This window comes from Anomaloglossus baeobatrachus, chromosome 1 (assembly GCF_048569485.1).
Source record: "Anomaloglossus baeobatrachus isolate aAnoBae1 chromosome 1, aAnoBae1.hap1, whole genome shotgun sequence".
NCBI classification, from domain to species: Eukaryota; Metazoa; Chordata; class Amphibia; order Anura; family Aromobatidae; genus Anomaloglossus; species Anomaloglossus baeobatrachus.
In genome coordinates this window covers 249,323,564-249,350,659 of record NC_134353.1, presented here as the reverse complement: position 1 = coordinate 249,350,659, position 27,096 = coordinate 249,323,564, and the positions used below count along the sequence as shown (strand labels likewise).

Sequence of the window (27,096 nt, the reverse complement as noted above, 5' to 3'; positions counted from 1 at the left end):
TGAGTGCATGGTGGAAAAATGTGGAATAATTCACGGGGTATGAATACTTTTTCAAGGCATTGTATCATAAATCAAAAGTACAAATGGACATAAGCAAGTTTGTAATATATCTTATGGGAGAAATTTTTTTTATATATATATGATTCTGGACTGATCTCTTAAGCTGGCTTTACACGCTGCGACATCGCTAGCATCGGCTAGCGATGTCGAGCGCAATAGCACCCGCCCACGTCGTATGTGCAATATTGTGTGATTGCTGCCGTAGCGAACATTATCGCTACGGCAGCATCACACGCACATACCTGGTATGCGGCAGGCATCCAATAGAAGTGGAAGGGCGGAGATGAGCGGGACGTAACATCCCGCCCACCTCCTTCCTTCCGCATTGCTGGTGGAGGTAGGTAAGGAAATGTTCGTCACTCCTGCGGTGTCACACACAGCGATGTGTGCTGCCGCAGGAACGACGAACAACATTGCTAGTAAGCATTAAACGATTTTTTGTTTCAGGACGACCTCTCCACGGCAAACGATTTTGACCGCTTATGTGATTGTTTAAGGTCGCTCATAAGTGTCACGCACTACGATCTTGTTAATGACAACGGGATGTGCATCACAAACACCGTGACCCCGACGATAATTCATTAACGATATCGTAGCGTGTAAAGCCCACTTAAGTCTTACTTTGCTGGTAAAAGCTGTATGCACAGAATACAGTTTCCCCATTACCAATATACGAGATGGCAGTTGTTGCTCATAAGATTCTATGGATGTGGAAGGAGCTAGAGGCAGACAAAGGCATTCTGCTGCAAGTTCTCCTGAAATGACAGTTACACTTTAAAGGTTTGTTAAAATACTGAACCTGGTAGCCTTTATTGAGATATTTGCCCAATTTCTTCCATTTAGATATGATATGGATATTTTGGATGATTCTTTTTAGTGGTTATCGTTATATATATTTTTAATGTAGTAGAATTTCCTGTGGTTTGCAAACAATTATATTAGGAGCAAGTTGTGATTTACTCACCAATTTCAAGATGGTCTACTATATGAGCTACAAGCACAATTTATTTCAGTGTTTTATGCAGTGTATGATACTTAAAAGAAAGACATACAAATGATGTCCACCATATCACCCTGTTTATGAAAGTCCAACACTATCATTTTTTGTCAGCCCTAAAAGAGGAATTTTTGGTTTTTTCAAGTAAACATTTTTGCGTGAACAAATATTTAACAGATGTCAGAAAAGATATAGACTTTTATTGAAATATCCACCTTTTTTATCTACATTGTGTTAAAATGGCTAATATTTATAGACCACCTCTGATGAAATGATGCTCTACATGTGAAAAGGGGTTTACATACAAAATGCAAATATAATTTACAATGAACAAAATGACAAAATGGACAGACTTTCCCCTTGCAGTCATATAGTCTACAGCATAATGGTGAAGTAGACAGTAGGTTTGGGGGGTTGCAGCACCTCCAGTGGTGGTGGGGTGACAGTGGGGTTATAGCAGGCTGAAAGTTTTCTTGAAGAGATGGGTCTTTAAGTTCCATCTGTAAGTTGTGAATATGGTGGATAATCGGACATGCTTGTTCACGTAATTCCACAGGATAGGGGATACTTGGGAGAAACCTTGGAGGTGATTGTGTAAGGAACATACGAGTGTGGGAAACAAAAAAAAGTCTTGAGGAGACTGGAGATTAAGTGTGGGACTAACATTTTAGTAGATTCAGGTTTGAGGAATGGACAGATTCTGGAAATATTTTTGAGTTGGAGGTGGCAGGAGGTAGTTACAGCATGAATCTGTGGTTTGAAGGACAAGGCAGAGTCAAAGTAATACTCTGAGGCATTGGATTTGTGGTATACGGGAAAGGGTGATGTAATTTATTGTGATAGATTGGGCAGGGCAGTTAGGGATTGAGTGAGTGAGTTCAGCTTTGTCCACTTTGAGCTTTAGCTTGCAAAGAAGTAGGATATGACTGATAGACACTTTGGGATTCTGGATAGTAGAGAGGTGATGTCGGGACAGAGAGATAGATCTGAGTATCATCAGCGTATAGGTGGTACTAGAAGCCATGGGATTTTGAGTGGTCAAAGTCAAAAGGAATAGATACAGAGCATTGGGTGTCCCAAAACAAAGCCATGAGGCACAAAAAAGAGAGAAGGCAGATTGAGTAGGTAGTATGGGAATGGGAAACACTAAATGTGTGGTTAGAAATGTATGAAGGGATCCAATAGAGGGCAAGGTTCATTGATGCCAAGTGAAGAGAGGATCTGTAATAGGAGGGAATGGAAGGCTGTTTTTGAAGGAAGAGGACAGGTCTAGAAGGAGAAATACAAAGAATAAATTTGAATGGAAATCTAGACTCTTTCTGTATGTAGAAAACAAAGAAATATAATTTCAGACTTATGTAAAACTGTGCACCAATACAAACCTAGGTAATTCTTATTAGAGAAAGGAAGTGCAAGAGGGAAAAAAATAAAAAAATAAACGGTACTGTGCAATGACAGTCTTGTGCCTGCGAATCACGCTCCCTTGGGGTAGTGCGGTTGAACAGCCTCTGAGCTTGGCAGCTTTTCCGTTTGCTTTTCTTCTTCCTTCCTCCTCAGAGTATATCAGTAATAGGTCCCTTGTTCACAAAAACAAAAACCAGAACTTAGCAGTCATTGAAATGAATTTATTAAAACCAGGAACAAGGTAATTGTACACAGACAAGAGTTCTAGTACACCTTAGGGCATAGGGGCACATGTTTTTTATTCTACGAGACAACCATATTTTAGTTAAGTAAGGCAGGAGAAATAACTATATCTACAACATTTCCTAAGTACAATTATTTCTTCTTTTCCATGTATATGAGGTCAAATTGTAATTTTGATGTTGTTATCCAATAGCCCTGTCCCTGTATGTTCTTAGTATCCTAATTACTCACAGATAAGGTTTTTTTAAGGTGTCAATAACAAAGTTGCATGTCTAAAGCTGGGTTCACACATAAGCTGGGGTCACACTAAACGACAGCGACAACGACGTCGCTGTTACGTCACCATTTTCTGTGACGTAGCAGCGACCTTGTAAGTCGCTGTTATGATCGCTGCTTAGCTGTCAAACACAGCAGCCGAAGCAGCGATCATAACGACACGCGTCACTGTGCTGCAACATGTGCAGAGAGCAGGGAGCCGCGCACACTGAGCGCTGGCTCCTTGCTCTCCTAGCTACAGTACACATCGGGTTAATTAACCCGATGTGTACTGCAGCTACATGTCACAGTGCAGAGAGCAGGGAGCCGCGCACACTGCTTAGCGCTGGCTCCTTGCTCTCCTAGCTACAGTACACATCGGGTTAATTAACCCGATGTGTACTGCAGTTACATGTCACAGTGCAGAGAGCAGGGAGCCGCGCACACTGCTTAGCGCTGGCTCCTTGCTCTCCTAGCTACAGTACACATCGGGTTAATTAACCCGATGTGTACTGCAGCTACCTGTCACAGTGCAGAGAGCAGGGAGCCGCACACACTGCTTAGCGCTGGCTCCTTGCTCTCCTAGCTACAGTACACATCGGGTTAATTACACGATGTGTACTGCAGCTACATGTGCAGAGAGCAGGGAGTCGGCACTGGCAGCGTGAGAGCGGCGGACGCTGGTAACGAAGGTAAATATCGGGTAACCACCTTAGTTACCCGATGTTTACCTTGGTTACAGCTTACCGCAGCTGCCAGATGCCGGCTCCTGCTCCCTGCTCGCTTCATTTCGTCGCTCTCTCGCTGTCACACACAGCGATCTGTGCGTCACAGCGGGAGAGCGACGACCAAAAAATGAAGCTGGACATTCAGCAACGAGCGGCGACCTCACAGCAGGGGCCAGCTCGTTGCTGGATGTCACACACAGCGACAGCAGAAAATGGTGACGTAGCAGCGACGTTGTTGTCGTTGTCGCTGTGTGTGACACCACCTATAGCGACAGCGCCAACGACGTCGCTGTTACGTCACCATTTTCTGTGACGCAACAGCGACCTTGTAAGTCGCTGTTATGATCGCTGCTTAGCTGTCAAACACAGCAGATGCCACAGCGATCATAACGACACACGTCGCTGTGCTACATGTGCAGAGAGCAGGGAGCCGTGCTCACTGCTTAGCGCTGGCTCCCTGCACTCCTAGCTACAGTACACATCGGGTTAAGTACCCGATGTGTACTGCAGCTACATGTGCAGAGAGCAGGGAGCCACACCACTTAGCGCTGGCTCCCTGCACTCCTAGCTACAGTACACATCGGGTTAATTACCCGATGTGTACTGCAGCTACATGTGCAGAGAGCAGGGAGTCGGCACTGGCAGCGAGGGCGGATGCTGGTAACGAAGGTAAATATCGGGTAACCAGGGAAAGGTCTTCCCTTGGTTACCCGATGGTTGGTTTGTTTTTTTTTTAAACTCGTTTTATTGAAGGTTAAGTATGGCATTACATCAAAAATCAAGTCAACAATTTGTACAGTTAGGATATGGGTAAGTATTGATCGAAATCCAGAGTGATAATACATCAATAATCAAGTCAACATCCTGTACTCTTAGGATAATATTGAAACAGTAGATACCTCAAATGTGTCTGCTCACAAGCTATATCTAACATGGGGTAAAAAAAAACAAACAAACTCGTATTGACAAAGAGTATGCAGGCTAGGTGACGGGGATCTCGTCACACTGCTGATATATAACCTTATGATCTATATATTTCCCCTTCCGTATCACTAATATGATTACAAATTGTTACTGCGACGGCAGTGTCTGTAGGTTATTAGCCAGGGAACCGGGTGAGCCCCCAGTCAAGGGCGAACCCAACCATCTGCCCCATATTTTGTCAAATTTATTTAGAGAACATCTCGTCTTGAATACAAATTGTTCTAGCGGGATTATAGTATTTACCAGTGCAATCCAAGAGGCCCTAGATGGGGGATGAGCACTCATCCAATTTAGTATAATGCCCTTCCGGGCCAGAAACGGGACCTTTTTTAATAAGAAATTCTCATCTTGGGACCAAGAGTGCACGTCTACAACACCAAATAGGCACAGAGTCGGGCTCATAAGGACCAGTTTTTCAAGTATGGAGGAAAGGAAAGAACCGCTGTAACCTCACCCCAATAAGAGTGAATGATCCGACATTCTCATATCATGTGCCAGAAATCTGCACCGTCTCTCCCACACCTCGGACAACTCTCCCCCGCCGTGTTGTTCATCTTTTTCAGTCTCTGGGGAGTGATATAACTCTGGTGTATTACGTATAATTGGATCAGCCTGTTATTAATTGCAGGGGAGACTAAAGTGTGGGATTCGACGATGTCGTCCCATCTACGTCATCTATTTCAGGAATCCTGGCTCTCCACTTATCCCAGACAGAAAGAGTGTTATTCATGGCTTTGGCCCGAATGAGAGAGGAGTACAGTTTGGAGATAAGACCGCCAGGGCCTTGTGATCTAATAATTCCAATGATTGAGAAGGAAGAGAATCTAACCTCACGACCAGAGAATTGAGCCCGAAAGGCGTGTCTGATCTGGAGGTACTGAAACCCATGGGATTCCGGCAATTCGAATTCCGCTCGCAGCTGCGCAAAAGTACAGAGTTCACCATCACGGACAATTGAGCTCAGGGAGACTATTCCGCGATTCCTCCACTCACCAAAGCCCGGCAACCCACAAAAGTGTGGAAGGTCCAGGTTACCCCATAAGGGGATCTCAGTTGGTACATCATGGAATCCGAATATGGTTTTAGCCTCTTTCCATATCCTGGCCCCCAGTTTGTGTATCGGGAGGATACGGCCCTCAGGGGCTCTCTTGTAATCTGTCAACAGGGGCCATAGGAGATCCACACCCGTGAACTCTGCCAAGAATCCCTCCGGAGAACCCATCACCCCAGGTAGTGTCCATTGACCCAGATATTTCAGTTGCCCGGCCAGGTAGTATATATAAAGATCAGGAAGGCCCATACCCCCCAGGTCTTTTGGCCTCTGTAATTTGGCCAATTGGACTTTCGATCTGGAAGCGCCCCAGATAAAGGTAATCATTAAGGAGTCCAGGGTCCGAAAGAAGGAGCGGGGGATCTGCACGAATACATGCTGGGTAATGTAGAGACACTTTGGTTGTACTATCATTTTGAGAAGGCTAATCCTTCCCGCCACTGAAAGCGGGAGCTGGCTCCATCTATTAAATTTCTCCCCCTAGGTGTGATAAGAGAGGGGAAATATTTCTCGCTATCATCTCCGAAGGGCTTCTTGTCAGTATAATCCCCAGGTATTTAAAGTGATCAACCACCGGGATCCTACATATGTAAGTGTTCGCCGTTTCCTCTCTGTCCCGGGACAAAAAGAGGAGGTACGACTTTGACCAGTTTATTGCCAGGCCCGAGAACTCCCCGAATCGGTCAATAAGCTCCACAGCCCTAGGGATGGAGGAATCCAGACTAGATGCAAACAATAACAAGTCGTCTGCGTACAGAGACAGGCGTTCATCTCCCTTTCGGTGCTTCACTCCTCGATAAATTGGGTCCGCCCGAATGCGCACCGCCAACGGTTCCATGGCTAGGGCAAACAGGAGAGGGGATAGGGAGCATCCCTGTCTGGTTCCCCTCCCCAAGGAAAAGGTTTCCGACACCCCGCCACCCACCTGGATATTAGCAGACAGTGCTTTATATATTATCTCAATCCATCTGATGAATTCGTTGCCGAAACCAAATGCCCGCAGCACCTCCAGCAGATATGGCCACTCTATAGAATCAAAGGCCTTGGCCGCATCCAGTGAGACCAAAGCCCAATCTTCCTCTAACTTGGCGCACATCTGTAAGATCACCTGCGCCCTCCTCAGATTATCCGAGGTGCTCCTACCCGGAATGAATCCAGACTGGTCTTCATGTATTATGGAGGGGATCACTTTAAGTCAAGTCTAGTTGCTAATATTTTGGTAACAATTTTATAGTCAGAGTTCAACAAAGAGATCGGTCTGTACGAGCCGCAATCCAATGGGCCCTTGTCTGGTTTTAATAGCAGAACGATGGTTGCCTCATAGAAAGAGTCAAGTAACTATCCCATTCGGAACGAAGCCTCAACAGTTTCCACGAGGGCTGGAGAAAGCCCCCCCCTGATATTTGCTAAATATTTCAATCGGGAGTCCGTCAGGACCGGACGCCCTACCTTTATTAAGTGCCCCCCATCGCTTCCACCATCTCTTCCATATGAATGGGCCGATCTCTGAGCCGAAGTCAGTCTGGGAAACTCCAGATCTCGCAGGTAATCAGCAATCTCCTCCCTCGACATGGTCAATCTGGATTCGTATAGGTTCCTATAAAATTCCAAGAACACTTCCAAAATGTCATTGACGGAAGTGACTGGTTCGCCACTAGGGGCTCTAATCTTAAGGACCGCAGGTGAGCTATTGGACTGGTGCACCAAGAACGCTAGGGGACTACTAGATTGGTTCCCCTGCTCAAAATACCTCTGGTTCGTGAAGAAGACATGTCTCTTGGCCTTGTCCTGTAAGTATAAAAGATATTTCCTCCCAGCTTGTAACCATTGAGTTCTGTTTACCTCAGACGGGTCCGAAGTAAATCTATGTTCTAATGTTCTATTTTGAGTGGCCAATTCCTCCTCCTCTCTGGCCGCCTGTTTCTTAATATATGAGATGGAGGAGTGACAGCATCCCCTCAAATACGCTTTAAGTGTGTCCCAATAGGCCGAGTGATTTTCCTCTATGGAGTTCGTCTCAGTATATGCCATAATTTGGTCTGGAATCCTATCATTGGTTCCGAAAAGTGAAAGCCACCAAGGGTTAATTTTCCTTGACAATCTGTGTGATTTACATCCCTCCCATTTAATGCTAACAAGTACCGGGGAGTGGTCCGATACTGATCTGGACAGGTGGCATACCATTTGTATATGAGCACAGACTCTCTCATTCCCACAAATGTAATCAATCCTAGATAAAGAATTTTTTCCCGGGGTATAACATGTGTATTCTCTCAATACTGGATTATGGAACCGCCACATGTCACGCCATCCCACCTCCTGTAGGAATGCGCTCAGTCTAGTTTGTATCATAGGAGAGATCGAGATCTGTCGGGTGCTGAATCTATCCAGTCCTGGGTTATTGATCAAATTAAAGTCCCCCATGCAGAGCACCAAAGCTTGTGGGAATTGCGAGGCAAACTTAGCCGCCTCATACAGTATCGAAATTCCCAGCGCAGGGGGGATGTATATGGCTTGAATCACTATCATTACCCCGTCAATGTGAGCTTGGATAAATACATATCTCCCATCAGCATCCTTTATAATCCTACCCGGGTCCCAACGCAATGTTTTGTGGATTAGCACTGATACTCCCCTAGAATATGGGGAATGAACAGAGTGGGCCGACCATTGAACTCAAGGCTTCTGGAGCACTCTAGTGGTCTCTAACAATAAGTGAGTCTCTTGTAAACATACGATCTGAGCTTTGGATCTTTTGATATGTGCAAATACTGCCGCCCTTTTCCTGGCTGTGCCCAGTCCCCTAACATTCCATGTCATCAAGCTTAGAACCATTAAAAGATATCACTTGCTAGACTAAATGAAGTATGTCAAGAACTTAACCTACAGTAGAACTTGGGCGAACATACCCTTAAATGCGAACAATCGGCTGCACTTACGCCGCCGACAAGAACTGGTCCAATAGTGTGACCAGGAGAGATTTTCCCTAGCAACGACTAGGGTGAACCAACATGGCTAGATGATGGACTTGGTATGGGGGTGTCCTCAAACAAGAACTTGAGCAGCTCCTGCAGTCCAACAGCTTAAATTTGTCAATTACCCAGCTACATAACCTATAACACACATAAATAAGGGAGAGAATAGGGGGATATGGAGATAGGAGGTAGAGGGGAGAGAGAGAGAGAGAGGGAAAGAGAGGAAAAGAAGAAGTGAAGAAAAAAAAAAAGGGGGTGGGGAGGGGGCGGTGAAGTAAGGGAGGGCAAGGATGAGGGGGTTGAGTAAGACAAAAGGGGGGGAAGAATGAGAGTGTAAAACCGGAGGGATAGTTGAAAGTAGCCTTAGGTTATGAGATACTATAATACGTGGTAGCCTAAAAGACTTCATAAAGCTCTACAATAGAGACCAACATTGTGAACTTAGATGTGTTGCAGAATAGTGCGATCCCAAAATGGAGTCTCATACCGGACCGAGAAATACAGGATAACATGAGTCCGCTTGAAGGTGACTTTGGTGACGCAGCAGCAATCCGGCCCAAGTCCCGTCTGACCTCACCTCAGACCGGGCCCCACAAGCGACGCAACTGCGACCGAAGTGGCGGTAATCCGGGACCTTGGGACTCAAACTGAACTCATCAACGATCGCAGGCCATGTCACATCCGAGAACGCAGTCCCGGCCCGCCTCCAGTCATCCAGGCGCGGAAGGGAGGCCAGACAACCGGCTCAGTGGAGGACCCACATTGGACACATCTGGTGGCCCAGAAGCGTCTTCACATAATCACCAGCGTATCAGCAATTTGAAGCCAGGAGATCGGGGCGCGGGCGCAACAGCGACTCCGAACTCCTCTCCACTCACAAATCAGGAGAAAGGGAGGAAAAGGAGAAAGAAATATTTCGTGCCTTCAATAGCGGGGGATGCAGGATTCCGGCAGTGCAAGAACAAAAATCGATCGCAACAGCGATTTCCAACACAGCGACCCAGAAACTGGAATCGCACCCCTGTCTTCACTCCAACAACGATCACCAGGGTGTCGCCCAAATCGTTAGCGCATCAGCATTTCCTCGTCAGCGAGTTGATCCAATCATCCGCTTACGCAGGAGAGGTGAAGAAAAAGGAGCGCTCCTGATGAACCACTCTGAGACGAGCTGGGATGATCATGGAGCAGGCAATCTGGTGTTCTCTAAGGCGTCTTTTCACTTGGATGAAGGATGCCCTTGTTTTCTGGAGAGACGCAGAGAAGTCAGGGAAGATCAATATGGAGGCGTTATTATGTGAGATCGGGCCCTTGCGTCTCGCCGCACTTAGGATCGCATCTCTGTCCCTGCTGCTCAATAGTCGGGCTAAGAGGGGTCTGGGCTGCGCTCCCGGGGGAGGAGGCCTGGCCGGCACCCGATGGGCTCTTTCTATGGCAAAAGCCGCAGACAACGTCACATCAGGGAAGGTATCGGAGAGCCATGTTTCCATAAACTTACATGGGTCGCTCCCTTCTGTTCTCTCCGGCATCCCTAGGACGCAGACGGTTCTCTAGGTCATCAGCCCTCTGTGCCCAGTTGTTTGCCGCACTTTCCAAGGAGGATAGTCTGCCCGGCGTCGCTCTTGCGTCGTCCTCTAGCGTGGAGATCCTCTGTTCCGTCTCCTTTACCCGCTCTCTTAGGTTTTGCAAGTCCAGCCTGAGGAGACCCACATCGATCTTAACCTCCTCGATTTTGCCCGGCAGCGACACTTTCGAATCCTGGATCGCTGAAAGTAATTGCGTAGTGACTTGCTGCAAGGTCATCTCCTGCGATCCCTCAGATCCGGCCTCCATGTCCTCCCCCTCCTCCGCCTCGCTGGCTTCCCGCTCTGCTTGTTTGCCGGCGCCATCTTGCTGGGAGTCCCGGGCAAATTTCTTCAGCTTCTCGGCTGCCGCAGCGCTACGGCCTCTACTCATATTACCGATCAGGATAATCACCGCACCACAGGTAATCCGGAGGTGTATTTAGGCACCAATTTCGTCAGGATTAATGTAATAAAACAGCGTTGGATAGCAGAGCTGCTCTCAAGTGCGACCACTCATGCTGCCCGCTGGCCACGCCCCCCTGGTTACCCGATGTTTACCCTGGTTACAGCTTACCGCAGCTGCCAGACGCCGGCCCCTGCTCGCTTCATTTCGTCGCTCTCTTGCTGTCACACACAGCGATGTGTGCGCGTCACAGCGGGAGAGCGACGACCAAAAAATGAATCTGGACATTCAGCAACGACCGGCGACCTCACAGCAGGGGCCAGGTCGTTGCTGGATTTCACACACAGTGACAGCGACGGGACGTCGCTGCAATGTCACAAAAAATGGTGACGTAGCAGCGACGTCATTGTCGTCGTCGCTGTGTGTGACACCACCCTTACTCCTTCCAGGTTAATGGTCATGCGTTAACTTGCCAGTACAGTACTGACATACATAGACTAAATAAAGTTTGGAATCATTTCAATTGCTAATTTGAATATTGAAATCGTTTTCTTCTCTCACAAAATGCCCCATTTTTTCCCCCACAGTATACATAGACCTGGCTACTCACTGCTAAAATGATAATGAAGTGTTAAGGGCGCTTTACACGCTACAATATATCTTACGATGTGTCGGCGGGGTCACGTCGTAAGTGACGCACATCCGGCATCGTAAGTTACATTGTAGCTTGTAACAGCTACGTGCGATTGCGATTGAACGGTAAAACGTTCATCGCATGCACGTCGTTCAATTCCTAAAAATTGAACGTCCGGTTGTTCATCGTACCCGGGGTAGCACACATCGCAGTGTGTGACACCCCGGGAACGATGAACAGATCTTACCTACCTCCTGCGGCTCCTGCCGGCAATGCGGAAGGAAGGAGGTGGGCGGGATGTTTATGTCCCTCTCATCTCCGCCCCTCCGCTTCTATTGACCGGCTGCCGCGTGACGTCGATGTGACGCCGAATGTCCCTCACACTCCAGGAAGTGGATGTTCGCCGCCCACATCGAGGTCGTATGGACGGGTAAGTACGTGTGACGGGGGGTTATTAGTTTGTGTGACACTTTCAACTAATTGAACGTGCCGCATATACGATGGGGGCGGGTACGATCGCATATGATATCGTATGCTGGATCATATGGTCTAAGCAGGCTTTAGTTGATATTTTTGCCAAAATCATTGTCTATGAGAGTGAAAAGAGGATCATATTTAAAATATATCCACACCTACTAATGCAAGGGCAGGATAAAATACTGAGTGGAAAATACTGATTAACAGCCACTCACCTACCCATGTGTTATGAGGTCAGTAATGGACATTTGGTATTCTAGTTGCTTAAATGTACGGCATCTATAGGGTGTCATACAGTTACGTGTTGTGTGCCATGCTGGGTAAAAGCTTATTGATTGCACTATTAGAAATGATGGGTTGCCCAGTCTTGTCAAGTTGGTGGAGAATGAGCTGTCAGAACTTTGCACGGTGAGGTGCCTGGAAAATGTGTTTTCTAATAAACTGACTCTACCTAAAAAACATGTATGGCGCCAGGACAGCATAAGTCTGTACCCTGTGTAGTGGTAGTTCTCAGGTACTGCAGTTCAGCTATGATTTACTTGGAGCTGAGCTGCAATACCCAAGAACTACCACTGCACAGGGTACAGATCGTTGTTGTCCTGGCTCTTTAGACTTTTTACTTTTATCTGCCATGGGACTGACAAACAGCAGAATTTTGGAGGTGTCATCTAATATTGATGATCTAAGCTAAGCATAGGTAATCAACATCTAAGACCCAGATAGTGCTTTTATATTTGTAAGATAGATTGTAAGATGACCTAGTCGAGTGAGCTTCTTTCTTTAATAGGTTCTCATTTTGAATAGGTGTGACTGCATCCCTTTAAAAGTCAAATGGAAGTGTGTTCACAATTGAGCATTTTGTATTTTTGATGAAGCATTTTAATATTGAACAACTGCAGTGCTGTCGATCAATCCAAAACATATAAACCTGACTATTTATGAAAATAAAAGTGAGGTTTTGTCTTAGAATTTTTGTGTGATTAATTATTGGACAACTATTAGTGTGCTGAATTATCAGGCAACTAAATTAAAAATATAAATTTTCCCATCTCAATTGTTTATTTCATCTAAACTAAAAATGTACAAAAATACATTTCTAACATTAAAAAAATATATATTTTAGTTACCAATATAGTTACCCTGCTTTTCAGGGTCTTAAGGTACCGTCACACATAACGAGATCGCTAGAGAGATCGCAGCTGAGTCACGGTTTCTGTGACGCAGTAGCGATCCCGTTAGCGATCCCGTTATGTGTGACATCCAGCAGCGATCAGATCTCTAGTCGTTGCAGAATGGTCCAGGCCATTTTCTTCAAAGGCGATGTCCTGCTGGGCAGGACACATCGCTGTGTTTGACACTGTGTGACAGGGTCACCGTGACTGCTGAGATCGTTATACAGGTCACTACTGCGACCTGTATTGTTCCTACATCGCTGGTAAGATCCGAATGTGTGACATCTCACCTGCGACCTCCCAGCGACTTACCTGCGATCTCTATCAGGTCGCATCGTTTTCGGGATCACTGGTAAGTCGTTGTGTGTGACTGGGCCTTTAGGTTTTCCACCCATGGAGCCTGTCAGTTTCTTAATCTATTGACTATCAACTTTTTAGGCTGAAGCAACCACAGCACTCTATACACTGTTCAGAGAGGGCTTTAGTGGGCCTAGAAGGATCACTTTAACTAGCACCAGCAGGGTCATGTTAGGGTCAGAAAGGGTCAGGGGCCCATATATATTTGAATGACACCATTCATTCTGCCACATATACTGGAAAATGGGAAAAAAATCCAAGTGTAGTGAAATTGCAAAAAAAGTGCAATTCCACAATGATTTTTTTTTTTTTCGGTGGATTATTTACCATGTTTTCTTTATGATAAAGCTGACCTGGCAGTATGATTTTCCAGATTAGTTCAAGTTCATAGATGCCAAACATGTATAGTTTTTTTAAGTGGTGAAAAAAAAATCTGAAATTTGTCAAAAAACAGAATTGCGCTTTTGTCGCCATTTTCTGTAGCATTCTCATTTTTTGGGATCTTAGGCTAAGTGTTGGCTTATTTTTTGCATCTTGAACTGATGTTTTTAGTAATATAATTTTAGTGTAAATGTGATGTTTTTGTCGCCTCTTATTGCATTTTATTGCAATATTGCAGCGACCAAAAAAACCCAAAGCATTATTCTGCCATTTTTTTTTTCTCGTAACGCCCTGTACTGATCAGATAAATTTTATTTGATATTTTGATTGATTGGGCATTTCTGAATACGGCGATACCACATATGTGTATGTTTTAATTTTTTTTATTGTTTTCTTTTCAATGGGGCAACAGGTGGGAGATTTACACTTATGTGGGTTTTTTTATTTTTTCAAACTTTTTTTTTTTTTTTTTACACCTTTTATTGTTTTTGCTAGTCCCCTTAGGGGAGTTGAAGCTGCCATCGTCTGATCGCTAGTGCTGAACAGACCGATGCTTCAGCCTCCATTTGATCAGCAGAAATGCTGTCTTACTATGAACATCGGCGCTAAGTTGTTCACCGGAACTACATCATGGTAGACAGAGGGTTTATCCGCTGACCCCCCAAAATCATGACAACTGATTGGAGTCTTGTGATCATTTTACGGGGCCATTGATAGGAGCAGGTAACAACTTACTCTCTGCTGGCACGCATGAAATCCCGCTGTCAGAGATTGACAGCTGGATTTAACTAGTTAACAGGCACGCGCCTGTCGAGGCACATGTCGGCTGATTAGATCAGCCGACATGTGCAGGGAAACATGCTGAAGGGACACGACCTTGGACTCACCAGTGTGTCCAAGGTCATGCATGGGTTAAAAAATGCAGTCTTAGAAATTTGGCACAATGCATTTATGATTTGTGGTGCAGGCCCCAAATCAAAGTGCCTAGCAATTTCTCTGGGCACCAATATTATAAATTGTATATGACAGGTCAGGGGGGTTATGACCAATTTTGAACTGGGGCACAGAAGCTCTAAAATTGAAAATTGAATAGAGTGATAGATGACTGGCTGCACACAAACTATTTGTGGTCCTCTTGCAGATCTTTCTAGATGGTTTCCAAAGGTGTTCCCTGTACTGTAGGGTTGGGGAACCTTTTCACTGCCGGGGGCCATTTGGAAATTTCTACCAACTTTCGTGGGCTGCAAAAAATTATCAGCTTGAACATTACCTTAATATATTTGATCAAACATATACCGTATTTTTTGCTGTATAAGACGCACTTTTGTTCCCCCAAATTTTGGGGGAAAGTAGGGGGTGCGTCTTATAAGCCGAATATACGGGGGGGAGGGGTTGTGTGTATGTATGTATGTATGTATGTATATATATATATATATACACATATACATATATAAATATATATGGAGCGCTGCTGGGGGCAGGTGAACGCTGCGGGCTGCAGCCTTAGATCTCCTGCTCCCGCTCATATAATATGCACAGCCGCTGTCCATCACCGTGGTGCTGAAACCACACCGCAGTGACTGGCTGGGGCAGCGGTGCATATTATATGTCCCTGCGCCCCCCTGGGATGGCACATGGCCCCCCTGTGTTTGATATGGCCCCCATGCTGCTGCTCATCCTAAAATAAAAAAGCTTTTACTTACCTCCTCCAGCGTTTCTCCCCGGTGTCCCTGCTTCCACTGTGATCAGGCATGCAGAGATGAAGTCACTCTGCTGTGCCGATCACATGACCGGCACCAAGAACCAGGAAGTGGAGGAACAGAAGCACGGAGGGAGACAGGAGGGAGCTCAGCGCTGGAGGAGGTAAGGAAAGAGTGATTTATTTTACTATGGGCAGCAGCATGGGGGCGATATCTAACACAGGGTAATGTGTGCAATCCATAGGGAGCCATAGGCAGCACAGGGGAATGTGTGCAATCCATAAGGGGCCATAGGCAGCACAGGGGACTGTGTGCAATCCATAGGGGGCCATAGGCAGCACAGGGGACTGTGTGCAATCCATAGGGGGCCATAGGCAGCACAGGGAACGTGTGCCAGCACAAGGGGGCTATATTCAATATAATTAATTTCCTTCACCTTTGGGGGTGCGTCTTATAATCAGGTGCGTCTTACAAAGCGAAAAATACGGTAATTAACTCACCCCTGCTGTGGTGGCTGGAGCTGCTTCTCTTTGGGGCAGCGGTGATGTTCATTGATATTGATCATGTTGCTTCACACAACTGCTTGTCCAGGTTTGTCTCAGCCTGGAGCGCAGTCAATAGATTGGTATATCATATACAACACAGGAGACGCTGGTGGCACATACATCACAGGAGGAGCTAGGGGTATATACACATCATAGGAGGGGCTGGGTCGCATATACACATCACAGGAGGGGCTGAAGACATATACATATCACAGGACACAGGAAGGACAGGGGCTCGGACATCATTAGGGGGGCACGGACAGTACTGATGGGCACGGACAGCACTAGAGGGGCACAAACAGGACTGATGGAGCACAGACATCACCAAGGGGGCACAGATAGCAAAGGGGAGGTGGCTCACAGCAGTGGCACACAGGACTGGGGGGGTGGGGGTGGCACACAGGACTTGGAGGGGGGCACACAGCGCAGGTAGGTGCATACAGTACAAGAGCTGGTACACAGTACCATGGGAGCAGGAGACTCACAGCACCACAGGAAGCTCACAGCACCGTGGGAGGCAGGAGGCTCACAGCAACGTAGGAGGCTCACAGCACTGCAGGAGGGAGGAGGATCACAGCACCGCGGGAGGCAGGCTCACATCACCACAGGAGGCAGGAGACTCACAGCACCACAAGAGACTCACAGCTCCGTGGGAGGCAGGAGGCTCACAGAACCGCAGGAGGCAGGAGGCTCACAGCACCACGGGAGGCAGAAGTTACACAGCAGCAGGAGGCTCACAGCATCGCAGGAGGCTCACAGCACCGCAGGAGGCTCACAGCACTGCAGGAGGCAGGAGGCTCACAGCGTCATGGGAGGTAGGAGGCTCACTGCACTGTCAAAAGCAGGAGGCTTAAAGCACTGCCAGAGGCAGGAGTCTCACAGCACCATAGGAGGCTCACAGCACCGCAGAAAGAAGGAGGCTCACAGCATCGCAGGAGGCCCACAGCACCACGGAAGGCTCACAGCATCTCAGGAGGCTCACAGCACAGCAGGAGGCAGGGGGCTCACAGCATTTCCGGAGGCAGGAGGCTCATAGCACCGCGGGATGCAGAAGGCTCACAGCACCGTGGAAGGCTCGCAGCTCTGCGGGAGGCTCACAGCACCGCGGGAGGCAGGAGGCTCACTGCACTGTGGGAGGCAGGAGGCTCACAGCAGCAGGAGGCTCACTGCACTGCCAGAAGCGGGAGGATTAAAGCACTGCCAGAGGTAGGAGGCGACTCACAGCACCACAGGATCCTCACAGCACTCCAGGAGGCAGGAGGCTCACAGCATCCGGAGGCAGGAGGCTCACAGCATCGGGAGGCAAGATGATCACTGCACTGCCAGAAGCAGGAGGCTCAAAGCACTGTCAGAGGCAGGAGGCTCACAGCACCGTGGGTGGCAGGAGGTTCACAGCAGAGCGGGAGGATCACAGCACTACGGGAGGCAGGAGTCTTACAGCACCACGGGAGGCAGGAGGCTTACAGCAGGGAGGCAGGAAACTCACAGCATCGGGAGGCATGTATTGGGAGGTCGGTAAACCTGCTGCTCCTCTTCTTCTGTGGGACGGAAGCCCAGCGCATCTCATGCTTACACCATCCACAAAGTACGTCCTCAGCAGGCTGGCACAGGCCAGCAGGCTGAGGACCTAATAGTATGCGCACCACACAGTGAGATTTAAAGGGCCAGCAGCCTACAAGACCGCGGCTGCTGCCCGAGTACTTCGGTCCCCTGAAATGGGCCCAGGGGCCGCATAAAAAGTCATCGGGGGCAGCATACGGCCCGCGGGCCGGAGGTTCCCCACCCCTGCTGTACTGGTTGGAAATTTAAAGATAAGTAAAGCACGATAGACACAACCTCACTATAAAATATTGGAAATCTTAGGTAATGATTTTCATTTGCATTACATACAAATTTCAACTCCTGGAAATTTACCAAAAGGATTCTGGAGAGCTTGCAATGCATTTATTCAGGAATCGGGCTTCCTGTGTGATACTTGAAGACGTGACCTTTTCTTAAAATTCCAGTTATTGAATCCTCTTTTTACAGCTTTAATTCCAATGTGGATATAGATTTGATTTCCTGTAGCAAGCCTATGTGAATGCTAATCAACAGACTTCCTGTTGGAATCTTTTTGGCTTTGCAATCACCCATGATTGGAGTTATGGGATGTCGAGCCTCAGGCAAATACATGAAACAAAAAATAAGGTTCATTTAGGTCTACTGGAGACTACTGGAAAAGAGTGCAATTAGCGCCAGTCAAGTGCTCCTGGTTGATTTGTCGGAGGAAGTAATTGTTTATTCTCCATTTATCATATGGCATACAAGGATTCCTAAAGGACCAAAATAGCTCAAAATACTTGGAATTTAAAATCATTAATTTTATGCTCAAAGATAGAGTCTGCAAAATAAAATAATGAAGCTGGTAACAGAAAAAAATTGAAATAAGATTAAAATATATACAAATGCTAAGAAAATATGGGTACTTTAAACATGAAAATGAAAATTATATACTATAGACAAAACTACCCTTGATTAGCTGAAAAGGTTGCATTACGAATCATCTCTATAAATGACACATTGTCAAAAATAGATGCAGAAAGATGCCGGAGACCAGCACAACTGATCACATGAGAATAGGCGAAACAAGTCATGTACTGTAGGTATGAGTGATAACTGAGGCTGCCACCTGCTGGCAGCAAGGGGTATAACTTTTAGGAGGTTACCATCCAATGCAGTACAAAAAAACAATACTAGATTAATATAATTTTGAAATAAACAAACATCTACGTACTCTTAGATTACATTGTATGTTTTATAATCGTGTAGAAGCAAAATCGCAGCACTGTGAAAACGTTTTAGGTGGGTGTGCTACAAAGTAAGAATGCTTTGAAAAATAGAAATAAGGTGTTGGTTTTTTTTCACTTGACAAAATGCAAAGTGAAAGATCAAAGGAGAAATCTAAATCAAGTCATTATTTGATGTGAGCACACTTTGCTTTCAATTCTGGTAAACAGTCATGGATTTTGTAGAATTTATAGATATATGTGTATGAGTAACCAATTTTACCAGATGGCTGATGATGACCATCATTTTCATATGTAGGTTGAAACACAGTCATGAACTGAACCATATACACCTGTACAGGAGGCTTCAAACAGAGAGGAACATACAAACTCTGCTTCAATGTAAGACAGTTTCATGTCACAGATCATACCATGACGGCAAGGTAGTTATACTGCATCAGCAAGGTGCCACACAGACAAAGATTTCAAAACAGCTTGGGATTGCAAGATGTGCTGGTCAAGCTGTTTTGAAGAGGTACTAAGAAATGGGCAATGTTGGACCAGTGGCGTAACTAGAGTTCAAAGGGCCCCAGTGCAAAATTTGGACCTTGGCCCCCATACACCGACACTCAAGGCATAATTACACAGATACTTGAGGTATGGGATAATTACACCGACTAATGACGCCGACACTCAGCTCTTTCTCTCTTCACCTAGCTTTCCCATGCTCTGAAATCCCTCTATCACCATACAACTTTCCTATGTTCTGATATCCATCTTGCCCTCAGCATCCAACTTCCCCTCGCTCTACTGTACATCTTTCCCTCAGCACACAGCTTTCCGATGCTCTGCTATGCATCTTTACCTCAGCACCCAGCTTTCCCTTGATAACAGAGCATGGAAAAGCTGGATGCTGAGGGAAAGATGTTTAGCAGAGTATGGAAAAGCTGGGTGTTGAGGGAAAGAGCCTTGTTCACCCAGCTTTCCCATCCCATGCTTGAATCTTTGTCTCCCATCCTTGTATATATGTTCCCCATCCTGGTACATATGATCCCCGATCACACCACACACTTTACAACCCACATACACACTGATATACACTATATACTACCCACATATACTATATGCTAGCCACATATGCAGTTATATACACTGTATGCTAGCCACATGCGAACTGATATACACTATATGCTAGCCACATACACACTGATATACACTATATTCTAGCCACATACACACTGATATACACTATATTCTAGCCACATACACACTGATACACACTATATGCTAGCCACATACACACTGATATACATTATATGCTACCCACATATACACCATATACTAGTCACATACACACTATTACATGTACTTACCTATGCTGAAGTCAGTTTACAGGAGTAGTGGGGTCTTCACATCCCTGCCCCATCACAAGGCAGCAGCCATGACCAGTGAAGTCTCTGGTCTGCAGGAAATGGAGGACACAGCCCAGAGCAGGACTGGGGGCTGTGCTTCACCGGGCTCAGGTTCTGCCGTCATAGCTGCCATGCTCTCCTCTCTCTCCCTCTGCTCTCAGTCCTCACTGCTTTTAGTAACAAGAGGGAGGCAGAGTAAGGGGATGCACTGGGCATTAGGTTCCCTGCAGCTCGCTATGGCAGCAGTACCACACACCACACACTCTAGATGCCGGCGACGCGGCAGGGCCAGTGAGCCTGCGGTCACATGCAGGAAGAGGCTGGAGGGGGTGGATTCAAGCACTGCCTGGCCACTTGTTTTAAAACTAGTACAACAGTGCAGCTTCTCTCTCACGGAGTTGGCTGCTTCCCTGCAGGGCTGCGTCGGGCCCCTAACCTGCCGGGCCTGATCGCAATTGTGAGTTCTGGGACCGGGGTTGTTACGCCCCTGCATTGGACCATAAACCCACATGTTGGCCAAGGAATATAACTTGCCCAGTCCACACTCACTTTTATTTTGCACTGCACCCACAGCTGCAGCTGTGAGTACAACTCACTCCAGAAGCTTTCAATATGTTTCTAGACAAATCCTTGGAGACATGTATTGACACTCGTAGATGACGCCCATCACTTGCCTCCCAGGCCCTTGATAATAGTCACTGTTTAGGGGGTAATCCAAATGAGGTTTTTTTACTATAGTTTAGGTCACTGGGAAATCCCTTCATTTTGCAAGTCTGGTTTTGCTTAATTGACAAAATGTACCATCAAGCCAAGTCCTTATGCCTGTGTATACTGAGAGGGCAAAATGAGAATAAACCCGGCAGTTTACTGTAACAAACTGCTCTGTGTAAGGTAATTAGCAGCTTATATTTTGTATGGTTTGCATACATTCCTAAGGCATTACAGCTCCTTTGCTCATGTATGTGTATACATGCAGCTTTAATATGAATGTTACTTTTTATGTCTTTAGACCATGGCAAATAAATATTTTTATCTTTGCAATTTAGGCAGCACAGCTGTCAGTTCGTAGTCAGGAACACCTGCTCACTTTGGTACTACTGAGGACCACTGCACACATAGCCATTCTTGTCAAATGCTGCAGTAAACAGAGCTGTTTGTGACTCACTTCTGTGTGTCCTGTATTTTATGGGAAGTTTTTACTTTACAGTTCATGATAATAAGCTTTGAAGCATTATAAATGTTATCTTATCTGAAGGGAAATACTAACTGCTTAGGGGTGCTTCACACATAGCGAGATCGCTACCGAAATCGCTGCTACGGCACGGTTTTGGTGACGCAACAGTGACCTCATTAGCGATCTCGCTGTGTGTGACACTGAGCAGCGATCTGGCCACTGCTGCGAGATCGCTGCTCGTTACACACAGCCCTGGTTCGTTTTCTTCAAAGGCGCTCTCCCGCTGTGACACACAGATCGCTGTGTGTGACAGCGAGAGAGCGACGAAATGAAGCGAGCAGGGAGCAGGAGCCGGCATCTGGCAGCTGTGGTAAGCTGTAACCAGGGTAAACATCGGGTAACCAAGGTGGTTACCCTATATTTACCTTAGTTACCAGCCTCCGCAGCTCTCACGCTGCCTGTGCTGCCGGCTCCGGCTCTCTGCACATGTAGCTGCTGTACACATCGGGTTAATTAACCCGATGTGTACAGCAGCTAGGAGAGCAAGGAGCCAGCGCTAAGCAGTGTGCGCGGCTCCCTGCTCTCGCGGTTATGATCGCTGCTTCGGCTGCTGTGTTTGACAGCTAAGCAGCGATCATAACAGCGACTTACAAGGTCGCTGTTACGTCACAGAAAATGGTGACGTAACAGCGACCTCGTTGTCGCTGTCGCTTAGTGTGAACCAGCCCTTACTTAAAGACATGGTGTGTCATATTTTCTCAAGATCTTGTGACCGCATGTGAAGATGGAACATGTAATCTTAGAAATAAGTTGTGACAGGAATACAATGTAATAGTCCATGAAGAAATCGGGGCTCAGTGGTGCGAGCAGCTGCCTTGCAGTCTGAAGTCTGTGTGTTCCACTTATGTTCACTGAGGGCTCCTCTAAATACTTTAAGTTCAGTTTAGGCCAACGTTTTCAGTTATTTTCTCTAATTAAATAAGTTTTATTGAAGTATCCACAAAGACTATGGTCATTCACAGCATAGGAACAGACATGGCGCCTGCTTCTTCGGGTACATACGGTAGGTCACAGGTTCAGAAACAAAGGTTTTAGGGAAAGAGACTTGTGATATGTATACATTCCACATTCCATTTCATTGTAATATTTGTGACTGCACCAGTCATAGTGATTGTCATTCAGCTTTCTTTGAATCCTAAATTATGTCTTCTAACTGACACAAATGGGAGATGTAAGGTGCGTAAACATAAGCAATTTTTTAAGCTTCATATGCTAAAAAAAAGGTTGTGACAACTTCTGTCAGTGTTTTCCTATTGTGGACTCACCTGGTGAGGTAGATTCTCTAAGCCATAGGTAAGAGTGAGCAAAACTGATCAAAGGCGATAGCAAACCGAGTAGAACTTGCCAGATGGCACATGGATCATCAAGAATCAGGACAGCAGGCATACAATTGGAGCAGAAAATGCCAGAAGACGCAGAGTGAGCAGTGTGGATATACCATTGGCACTATAGATGTATAGTCAGTCTAGGACTTGCTGCAACTAAATGGATAATGGCAAAGTTGTATGCTATCACGAGAGTGATGGTCATTGGCAAAGATGTGTTTTCATTTAGCAAATCATTGGTTAACTGCATTCAGTAATGATGAGCAGGCTAGCTGGATACTTGATTACAGGAAAGATTAGGCACTGTTGCATTGTGAACTGCCCTAGATTTCATTGTACTTACAGCGGATGAATAGGTTCTTCAGGTCTGCGCCAGGAAGTAAAAACAGCTGATAAAAAGCAGGAATTTGCTAAAGAGATGTTTAGCCAGCAGAGCGAAATGGATAGTGAGTGTAACTGAATGCAAAGCTTAGTGATTACTCTGACAATACATAGCTGTCTGGGTCAGTTTTAAAAACATCGGGTGAAGATGTCAAAAGAGTTTGATTGGCTACTTGAGAAACACGGGCACTACAGCAAAGGGAGGCGGTCATAGGAGAAGAGAGCAGGAACCGGCGCAGGTGCCCATACAGGTAACATTTGCTAATAAACATTTCGGTTATAATCTAGCTTTGTGATAAACAGAGAGAGAAGACCTATCTGAACATAATTCCTGCTTTTATTTAATTTTACATGGCTATGTCTTAAAGAGGACTAATCATGACACGTCTGCTTTACTAAATAAGTGCATTCCCTGTGAATTAATAAAGCTGAAACATCTTTTCTTGGAACTCTGCCTTGTGTTCTTCTTCTGTTATTCCTTCTTGAAATGTATGAATAAAATGAAGGGATATTCCCAAAATAGTAAGCACAGTGCTTGGCTGGCAGTTGCAGACAATGATTGGAATGTAGATTTTGTATGCTCAACAACGACTCATTAAAGAAAAGTTTCTGCAGGACAAGATTTTGGGGTTAAAGCGTTCTGTACTTGGAATACCTGGGTGTCTCAGGTGACAGACCCCCAATGAACAGTAAGTTATGCCCTCTATTATGGATAAGGGATAACTTACTATCTTAGGAACAATCCTTTACCAACTTGGTGTTACCATCTCTCTTGTCATTTTGGTATGGTTCTACAGTGTGATTTTTGTCCCATCAGTGTGTATAGTGCCAGGCTGTGCAGAGACACTTTTCTTAGACACGGGGAATGATAACATTTAGCTGCCATTTTTTGGTAAGTTGCTATTTTTTTTCAGCCAAAGCCAGATGTGGATTTAAGAGGAGCAAAATTAAGTTCTTTATCCTGCTTAATCCATTTCTGACTTTGGCTGAAAAAAAAAAAGCAGTGGTGATTTTCTCTGTATGTGAAACCACCCTAAATGTTCTTTTACACACAGCATTTTCAGAAAAACATTGCTTTTCTTGGTAATTTTTTCTTTCTGGACAGCAAAAACCTCAATAAGAGGGGGGCATGGCGATGCACTGGAGCTGAGCGGTCATGTGTGAGCTCAGCTCCCGCCATCTTGAAAAGTAATCTGCCTATATCCTGTACTTAGCGACTCACCGTGTCCTCAAACACATTTCTGGGAGTGCGGTTACCACTGGGTTTCAGAGAGGCTGCTGCGGCATGAGCTCCGGTCCGGCGAGATCCACGAATCTCCACTTTGAGGATGACATCTGAGGAGACATTGGCCATCTTGTGCACCTCATTCATGATGTTCTTTGGAGAGACGCCAGATGAACCCTGTGTGTCGTTGTCAATTCCAAGACATTCAGGTCCTCATCATCTTGCTCTAAATATTTGGGATAGAAAATTTAGACTTTCATTTAGAGTTGTGGGGACTCTCTCCTCACACAACCAGGTAAACAACTTTATCAAACGCTGTGTTCGGTAAAGGTATCCCCTTGTTTGAAAACTGCTAGGAATATCAAACTTTACTCCTTTTTTCATTCACATTGACTGTTGTCTCTTGACTGCTGCTTGAATAACTAACCTTAGTTCTACTTAGCAATCGATACTATGGGATACAGGATGTAATTGTATGACACCTTTTCACTCTTATTTCCCCCACAGCCATATGGGTTCTCAACTAATATGTATGGCATGAAATGGATTGGACCTCAAATTCGCTCGTAAAAGAGTTAAAGAAGTATTCCCATCGTCAAGATCTTATTTCAATATGTAATAGGTGTAATAATATTAGCAAATGCCTCTAATTAGAAATGTAGAATAGTTCTTCTGATATAGTCATATCTCTTACATCATATGCAGGGCATTGCAGGACTTTAAGAAGCCATGGTTACGACCACCCATATAGGGACAGTTAGTTGCAATATGCACCCACAACCATGAGCAGTTCTGGTTGCACATTCCTAATCCCTGCATAACCGTCCCTGTATCCAGTACCATACATAAAGAGATCTTTAGAAAAAGTATTTCTAAAGATGCTTTATGATATGCTAATGAGTGCAGGGACTAATCGCAAGGGCATTGTTTCCCTTGGGTAGTCAGCCCCCTTAGCATGTAAACACGCCTCTGTGGGCATGCTAACGTGCTAATTGATGTGCAGCGTCAGAGGCTTGGTCGCACTCACCTCTCTGCTGCCACTGCAGCCGATGCTGGTTTTTGGCTCAGTGCGCTTGATCAGAAGTCCCCGGACTTGTGGTCATGCACACTATAAAGATGGGTGTACGCATCCCGCCTTCAAGCTGGTGTAGTGCACATGATCGGAAGTTCAGACTTTTGATCCATGCTCACTGGCAGCAGAGAGGTGAGAGCAACCATGCCCTGATGCTGCGCATTCATTAGCATGTTAGCACGCCCACAGGGACGTGTTAAAAAAGAAAAGTAGAACCTTTTTTCCCACAGCCTATACAACATTAATGATCTACACCTCGCATTGGCCTCAAAAAATATAACAAATTATGCATTGCACCGAAATGAAATTATACAAAAGACAACTTATTGTGATATTATGAAATATCAGACATTTTTTAAGAAGAAAATAAAGCCCAGACTAAGTCTAGTCTCACACTTGCGTTGAACGGTATCCGTTGCATTGCGTTATGTAATGGATGCAACGAATGTGTTGCATATAGTGGCACAACGGATGCAACGGATGCTGCAAAACAACGCAATTCGTTTTGATTTTTTTTTTTATTTTTTTTTTACCAGCGGCAGACTATTGTGAACGATCAGCTGATCGCTCCCTGCAGCCGGCCGCCGGGTGATCAGCTGATCACTCCCAGTAGCCGGCCGCCGGGTGATCAGCTGATCGCTCCCTGCAGCCGGCCGCCGGGTGATCAGCTGATCGCTCCCAGTAGCTGGCCGCCGGGTGATCAGCTGATCGCTCCCTGCAGCCGACCGCCGGTGATCAGCTGAGCGCTGTCACTTGCCGGCCGCCGGGTGATCAGCTGATCGCTCCCTGCAGCCGACCGCCGGGTGATCAGCTGAGCGCTGTCACTTGCCGGCGCCCGGGCATGCCAGCGGGCGGGCGCTCAGCTGAGCGCTGTCACTTGCCGGCGCCCGGGCATGCCGGCGGGCGGGCGCTCAGCTGAGCGCTGTGACTTGCCGGCGGCCGGGCATGCTGGCGGCCGGTCGCTCAGCTGAGCGCTGTCGCTTGCCGACGGCCGGGCGCTCAGCTGAACGTTTGGCCACCGCGAGCCAAAATAAAGTTTGATTTAATAAAAAAAAAAAGAGCATGCGCAGTGAAATCCAGAGGATTCCGCTGCTCAAAATAACGTTACATGCTGCGTTCCTCCCGCTGGGCGGAAGCAACGGAGCGTCGCCCAGCGGAAGCAACGCAGGTCCTTTTGGTACAATCCGTCACCCATACAAGTCTATGGGAAATAGCGGAATCCGTTAACGGATTCCGCTGTTTTCCAAAAGGGCGGATTGTAACGGAAGGAAATAAACGCAAGTGTGAAAGTACCCTAAGGCAGAAAACTATTGGGTGTTACTTGAGTATCTTTTGGAGAACTTTTGAGAGAAATATGCAATTCATTTTTTCCTTTGCAATCTATTAAGCAGCCATTTGATAAATGGTGGAACAGGGCAAATTTGGGGAAAAGTTTCACTTTGCCAGTCAGATGACACAGTCAGCTCCCCATTCACAGTCGGGATTTTCCAGAATCACCAGATTCTGCGCTTACTCTAATAAAGTAAGACGTCTGTCCATATAGTGCTGGAGAAATCATATATTTTGGTAGTTAGAGTATTTAAGAATATTCTTAGCAATTTCATTTATGGTCACTTTTTTTTATAACCAGTAAGTCCTCTTTAATCACAAACTACATTACATATTTCACAATATATTATTTTAATACAGTAGTTGAATAAATTTAGACAGAATGTATTTATAAAGCGCCTAGTATTTGTCAGCGTTGTACCTTC

General features: G+C 46.0%; 1 protein-coding gene across 2 annotated transcripts in view; it reads left to right on the top strand.

The window, feature by feature from the left end:
• Nucleotides 1-27,096, top strand: part of AFG2A (AAA ATPase AFG2A) — a 603,999-nt gene that overhangs the window by 293,984 nt on the left and 282,919 nt on the right. Inside the window, exon 15 of one of the 2 annotated variants that reach the window (XM_075348848.1) lies at nt 19,013-19,076. The exons of the other annotated variant lie outside the window; for it this stretch is intronic. Coding sequence (XP_075204963.1) covers nt 19,013-19,030 — 18 coding nt within the window. The 3' untranslated portion in view covers nt 19,031-19,076. Of the gene's footprint in view, nt 1-19,012; nt 19,077-27,096 lie in introns of those variants that run through there. 2 annotated transcript variants of the gene reach the window in all.